The 7,543-nt window shown below is 35.3% G+C and overlaps 1 protein-coding gene across 5 annotated transcripts; it reads right to left on the reverse strand.

Annotated features, from left to right (window-relative positions):
- Positions 1 to 36: 36 nt before the first annotated feature.
- On the reverse strand, positions 37 to 3,105 carry LOC108978714 (ras-related protein Rab-7a). Of its 5 annotated transcripts, none has more exons than XM_018949117.1 (5): positions 3,002 to 3,105; positions 1,125 to 1,380; positions 836 to 1,054; positions 625 to 762; positions 37 to 569 (listed from the first exon to the last, which is right to left on the reverse strand). In XM_018949117.1, exons 2-5 carry the CDS (start codon positions 1,302 to 1,304, stop codon positions 480 to 482), a joined length of 627 nt encoding a protein of 208 aa, XP_018804662.1. In that variant the 5' UTR covers positions 1,305 to 1,380; positions 3,002 to 3,105; the 3' UTR covers positions 37 to 479. The 5 variants fall into 5 exon arrangements, with proteins under 5 accessions (XP_018804662.1, XP_018804665.1, XP_018804663.1 ...); XM_018949120.1 differs by having other exon boundaries at positions 1,125 to 1,342; positions 3,002 to 3,092; XM_018949118.1 differs by lacking the exon at positions 3,002 to 3,105 and adding an exon at positions 2,727 to 2,956.
- Positions 3,106 to 7,543: the final 4,438 nt, after the last annotated feature.

A 7,543-nucleotide genomic window follows, 5' to 3' on the forward strand; every position in this document is an offset into this window, starting at 1 on the left:
AACGATTGGGTGTAATCTAATTGAAACAGCGATAAGTCCATACAAATAGTTCAAGTTAACTTCACTTTTATTTGTCGAAACTTGTAGCTGAAAAAATGGTTTTTCTCTTTAGTAAGATGTGAGTTTTTTCGATTTTAATTAATTTCTCTTGAAAATTGTTTTACTTAATGTATAACCCCTTTGAATTATAGACCGTAATCTTTTTCATATATGTATAATTGTGTGTAGTATTATAGTAATAATATTCATATTTTAATGTATATTTAAATTATGTTAGTTGCAGTTGTATGCAAATATATTTACTTTTTTAATATTTTCGTTCTTTTAATATTATACCAATTGCATCTTTGTTTACGTCTATTTTCTGGTGAATTCTATTATAGCCGCGAACGCGTTATGAATATTCATATCTTTATATATGTATTTTTTACGCTCATTTCAATACAATCCATAATTCTGCTAAATTCAGCATAGATATATTAGCACTGACAGTTGTCAGAGTTTCCATTGCGATTGTTACGATCTGTGTTAAGGCGGATTTGATCAGGAAATTCATTGTACAGTTCAACCTGAAAAAAGTATTAGTATAAACATACAGACGTGGCTTGGGCTTTTCATCTTTACCTCGGCTTCTTGAGCAAGCGCATTTCTGGCAATGGTTTGGAATGCCAATTCTACATTAGTGCCGTCTTTCGCTGAAGTTTCAAAGTATGGCATATCATTTTTAGATTGACACCACTGTTGAGCTCGTCGAGTAGATACCTAGGGATAGGAAGGATAAAAAATTTACTCTAATTATGTTATGTTATTAATAGTGATTGAATTGAATATTTACCTGCCGATTATCCATGTCAACTTTATTTCCGAGCACCACGAAAGGAAAGTGATCTGGATCTCTTGGGCTGGCCTGTATCAAAAACTCATCACGCCATGAATCCAGATTTTTAAATGAATTTGGTGAAGTAACGTCGTATACGAGTACACAACAATCAGCGCCACGATAAAAGGCCACACCCAGAGATTGAAAGCGTTCTTGTCCAGCAGTATCCCAAATCTAAGAAGTTAATTATAAAAAATTATAACGTGCAATTATGAACTAAAGATTTTTTGTTAAGCGCACATACTTGCATTGTGACTACTCGGTCGTCAGCAATGACCTCTTTTGTACAGAAATCTGCTCCGATCGTTGCCTTGTATTGATTTGAGAATCGTTTATTTATATATTGATTCATGAGTGACGTCTTTCCAACGCTACTATCTCCTAGAATGATCACTTTCAGCAAAGACTTCTTGCGCGTTGCCATATCTGCTTATTTCGATTTGGTTGTTGTCGAACTTTGCTCTTTAAGAAGTTACGGAAATTATGTGTTAATGATAAGCCTGAAAGAAGAATCGTATTGCTTTACTTAAACATTTCTTTGTCTTATATTGTAACCGATATTACGTCCCGTCCCTACTGCAATTTGAACCTCTAAATTATGAGTTATTGTAATCTAATTTATATTCTTAATGAGTGGGGATGATAAAATTCAATTAACTAATCAATATAATGGCAATATATAAATATAATCAACATTACTGCCGAAAATCGTCGTAAATGTACATACATTCATAATAGTATACAAAAAGAAATGAAAGTTTCGTAAAAAAACTAAATATTGTTAAGGACTGATTCGTCAAATTCTATTGTATGCACATATATATATGTACATGCAAACTTACTATTACTCATATGTATATATTTTCAAATTTCTAAACCATATCAAGCATTAATATTTTAATAAAATTATTGAATTTTATTTTGTACGAATGATGCTAGTTCGGCCAAAGCGAAGTAACATTTTTTTTTATGATTTCCGCTGCTATCTAAAACAATAAGATTTATGGTTATTAATCCAAAATGAATGCTTTCTTGAAGAAAAATCTCTTTTCAATGATGTTGAGTAATCACTTCTATAGACTTCTTCCCCTTCAACCAGTTTTCTAACCCGTTTATATTTTAACGCGTACTTCGTTTTCCATCTACAATAGTACCATTTACGCCTCTAATTGAATTTCAACATTGTTTACAAAATATTCTAAACTTTAGGTCTTAAATTCCACAAGACACAGAACTTACCTTTTACTAAAGTACGCAGTATAATTTTATAAACAATGGATAAATGCTAATATTCAGCAACAGTAGAAATTTACACCAAATTAAATTTAGTTGTGACGATTTTATAAATACACTGACAATGACTGACGAAATGACAAACATAAAAAATCCAATATACATGGGCAATGGGAAATAAGGAGTGAGAAAGGAATGACGTAGACATAAAATTGGTGAACTTTCAACAATAGTGTTGCTCAAAGATGTTATAAAATTCCACTACGGCAATGTACAATTGTATCATTACATGGACCAGAATATTAAAAATTCGTTATCAAAAACAAAAAAATTGGTAAACTTGAAATAAAAAAGTAAAGATTTTTAAATTATATGACTAAAATTTATCAAACAATATTAATTATCAATATAAATATTTTTGTGTTTCTCAACACTGGAATTTCGTGGTGAACTGTAACTAGATGCGAAGCGTAATTAAAAGAAATTTAAAAAATAGTCTTCAATAAAACGTAAATAAAAATGCGATTAGGATTCACGAGTTTTCTCAAAGACATTGCACATGCATTTGAAATGTCAACTTAATATCAAGAATATAAATGTTATTTAATATTACCTAATACAAGGAACTGAATATTTTTCATGATAAGGTCATATTTTCACATAATATAAATTCTGAAAATTTACTCGTTTGAATACACCATAATTTTCCATTATTCACTTCGCATGTATCTACATACATACATATGTATGTATATCGTCACTATTTAAACGCTTGAACAAAGGATTCTGTGTGAGCTATTGTAGATTATTCGATTGATATTAATATTAATATTGCAAAATTCAGTCACTAATTACAGTTTATGATACGTAGGTATTTGATTAACATACTTTTTCAAATGATATGAAAGTTATTTATTACATAAAATCCAGGACACAAATTAAAACTACTTAGAAAATTTCACTTTTTATAACTAGAACGAACGGTCATATATCAGTAAATATTTGAGACAAGTTGCCAGGTTTTATTTTTGGTTCCTCGTTGCAAAATAAATGTGACAGAGGGCGCGATTTGATTCGCATGGTTGCATCAACAACTTTTTGTTTATTTTTCAAATACATGGAGTTAAGGAGTTCTTAGCACAATTGTTGAAAACTAATGGTGTCTTCTTTTCGTGTCTGACAATTTTCAAAGGAATTTTAAAATTTATAGTTTAACTCATTTTACACATTATGTGTTCCAATTATTTTGCACAATTAAGTTTGTATTCAACAAAGGCGAGAGTGATTAAAATTAACTTCCAAACCGGAAATAAAAATAAGACGCAATGAAATTACAAGTATATCAGCAGTTTTAACTAAAAATGCTAACTTAATATATTATATACTATATACATATACATATGTCCGTATGTAAGTATATATACTAACTAGTGAATTAATCTGTTAAAAAGAAGAACAAGAGAGTATCCCATCAATTCTTTAAACAAGCACTTTTGAAATTCTTTCTTTCAATTCATACTGACCAATTAACTACGACCAATAAGCCGGATCCACCAAGAATAAACCAAATTTGTATATATAGAAACAATGGATAACGCCATGGTGTCTCACGATTCTGCCTACGACTATTCCAGGCGTTGGCTAAGCATCATCATCAACGCCAACACTACTATCGCATGGCCGCCTCTCCCGAGAATAGCCGCACGAAAACTTCTTTTATTATGCCTACATATTCATTCGCGCCGCCGGTTGCGTCTGCATCTTCGTCAGCATTTGAGCCAATAATTATGGTTATTAATCGGCGGTGGAATTGGCTGCTAATTTGCAGTTTAGTTACAAATTCTGCCCGCTGGCGTGCAATTATGGTCTAAATTATAGCTTAAAAATAAACAAAACACCGCATCGTATGTCAGGCGGTGTGCTTCGAGTGCAATGTGAAGGTAACAGGCGTTGCATCATCAGTATCAACAATCAGCCATCGGAACATCAGATCCCAGCGCATCGCGGCAGCATCAGATCTCAGGCACTAAATGACTCTGGTCGGTAAGTATTTTGAAATAAATGCAGCAACTTGCGCAAGAGTACGGGACACACAGCCACAAAACTGCATATGTTTACGAGTCATTACATTTTCTGAGCTAACGAAATGAATGGAATAAGAGTTTTGATCATGGTCTTTGCTAAAGGAAGTTACAAGAATCTATCCTAAGTAGTGAGAAATAAATTTCCATTTTTCCAAATTGTTCCATTTTTCCAACAGAAATCTAACCGAGTCCTGCCCAAAGCTATCATGATCGGCTCTTGGCTTTTAACGTGCCACGTTCGGCCATTTGACACTTATTCGCAGATACGTGTGCGAAGCTTGTTCTCCATTGTATGTGTTGTAATAGACACTTATGTATATATCTTTAACAAAGTTGCATAAATACAGTGTTGTTGTTGGTTTTGCTGCCGCGCTGCCGTGTGTTTGGAGCTTTTGCATTGGCCATTATCGATTTATGATTACCAGCCTCAAACAAACATGATTGCTTCGCAGTTGATTATCACAAATTCACAAGTTCTCTTGCACCACCACTAGAGGTATGTCCGGTTTGCTGGATGGTTGGATGGCTGGACTGCACGACTGCTAGTTTGCTGTATTACCAACTTAAGAAAAATGAGCTTGTTAACGCTTGATGATGATCGTAGTTAGTGTCTGCTATGTATATCTAAACCATATAACCTGGAGGCAATCGAAGTCATCATCGCCATCGTCTTGCACCTCTTGCCGCCCATCTCGTAACTGCTGCTGCTCATGACATTTTGTTGTTATTGGTTAGCTGGTTAGATTTCTTGGCTGGCTGTTGGGTAGTGGGTTGCTTAGTCTCATGGCTGGATTTCTGCTGTATTAGTCAGGGTATTGCAGTAACATGATCCTTTGGTTGCTGTCGTATCGTTAGAGACTCTTCGCTCAGAGTTACACTGCATAATGATAACACATAACCATTAATGTCGATCATGTATCATAAATTCTATATTCTATGCTATATTCTTGTCGTATTTATAGAAATATTTATCGGTTAACTTTTCCTGTTGTTTGCGGAGTGGACCTTGATGTTATCTTCCAAACTGATGGTCCTGAATGTTTTAGATTAGCTCAGTTGATGTATGATCTTTGATAAGGAGTTTCTTCATTTCAGACATGTAGTACACTAAAGAGCTTGACTTTGCCTGCTTGATGACGAGCATTGCTGCATCAACCGCCACCCACTCATATGTTAGAAGGTTAAGAAAGTCGTGCACCTGGAATACCAACACAGTTGTTTGTAGTAAAAATACTCTCAATTGCATAAAACACAAGCATCACAGGGGCTGCTTATATTATTCGCATTTGCAACACACAGTATTACTATGGTGGCGCTACATTGATGAAAACTCCCCAAGGATCTTATATATCCTTTGTGAATTTACCTTTGGCCTTTCATTGCTAGGTTTATAGAGAACTAAAGCAGGTGAGCAGAGCTCGAAGCAGGTGATCGATCACGTATTAATCGAGGTTATTTACTTCACCATCACCATTTACTGTTAGACGCCACGACTATAACGGCTCAAAATGTAGTGGTCTCATTGCGTCTTCCCATTACTTATGCGTATTTGCGAGCATATAGTTGTGTGAGTGTATCATGCCTCCTATGAATCAGTGCGCTGTGTTTAAAGCCGCTTATGTCGTGAGTGGGCTTGGACGCCACTGCGCCTTAGCGAAGTGGCAGTTATGGGCTGAGTATTCACCGAATTTGGGAGTTTTGTCGCAATTAGTTATTAGAATTCGCTGTGACTCAGACATTTAGCAGTACAGTCGAGTGGGTATACGCGTATATAGTAAATCAAGCATCTCAAGCCCCACCAAAAGCAGAGTACATCCAAATCACAAGCAATTGCATATGGTTACTATTACTATTATTATTGGGCTCTTATGTGGTCAATTGTTACATAATTAATTTAAAAATTGCGGTCACGTTGTGGCAATTTGTGACCACCCACGCACGACTTTCCATAGCTCTGCGGCATTAGCGAAATCAATGAAGTTCCTGGCGTTGGTAATTGCTTAGCACATTGCACAATTCTCAAACAAGTAGTTTGCTTACGTGCGCGCTGGCAATATGTATGCAACTCTACACTTATGTACAAACTATATGTATGTACTTATAATTGCGCCTTAGCGGAGCTTGGAGCAGCTCGTTTGATTCCTATTTGACTTTCAAGTTCAGTCTGTTGTCGGTTTTGAATTCTGTGCAAACACCGCTCGCTTTCCATATAATTGGAGTCATTTGTTTGCAAAGTCAGCCTTCTGCGTTTGGTGCTTACTAAACTAGTTAGATAATTATACTAAATTTGACTCTGACTGACAAAAAAAAAAAAACGTATTCACGTACTTTAATGCAAAAATTTTATCTCCCTCAAAAGAATGTTCCTGAGCCCAACCAAAATGTGTGGAGCTGATCTAGATTGAGATGTTAAGATCCTCGGCTATCTTGCTAATGCCAATCCGAGGATTTCCAAACGCGGTTTTTTTAACTTTTCCGAGGCTATCGTTTCTAAAAAAGGTGAATGAACAACTTACATTTTCAATGACTACGGAATGCCGTCATTCCATTGGAAACCAAGAATTTCAAGCAAACTCGTTGTTAAATATTTTTTTCTCGTTCAATAACATATCTGTATTCAGAAAATTACATCATTACATCATTAGATCGAGGAAGGCACGGGCCGACGATCTTAACCCTTTGTTTAGAGAGAAAGGCAAGAGATGGAAAAGAGATTGACATTGATTTTTAAGGTTTTTAACTAGAGGTCTAGTTTGTGATCAACTTCATATATGTACATGACATTTACGACTTGGAAATTCTTCTAGAATGGCCCATCATCTAATTTTAATATCATCGCGACTATTGACTATCGCGCTTAGTAGTTTTTGTCACTGCCGTTATATGGGGAGTGGGCGGGGTTATCGCCCGATTTTTATAGTGTCGGTAGGGTTGCTTAAGGGTTTGTCCCGAGCAAAATCGGCTTTTGTATCTTAGTGATTTAGGAAATATGAACATTAGATGGCGTGGCCACACCTACTCTTAGCCCACATGCGCCTCCTTCTAGTGCTTTCAAAATATTATACTCGTGCAACCTGTTGCTACAGAGTATAATAGTTTTGCTGACCTGACGGCTGTGCCCGAAAAATACGGTGACATTTGAATTTAAACTGCGTGCGTCGCAGGGTTTGGAGAATTATTTTTTTTAGGTTGGTAGTACTGTCAGTCACATTTATGTCAAATTTCATGTGAAAATATTCATCAGTGCTTGAGATACATGTCGTTTCGTGAGTTGCTAAAAGAGAGTTTTTAATTTTTTGCGATGTCGAAATTTGTTGAGCAAAGAATTTGCATTAAATGATCATTT

Source organism: Bactrocera latifrons, unplaced genomic scaffold (assembly GCF_001853355.1).
Source record: "Bactrocera latifrons isolate USDA-ARS-PBARC rearing strain unplaced genomic scaffold, ASM185335v1 scaffold_126, whole genome shotgun sequence".
Classification (NCBI taxonomy): Eukaryota; Metazoa; Arthropoda; class Insecta; order Diptera; family Tephritidae; genus Bactrocera; species Bactrocera latifrons.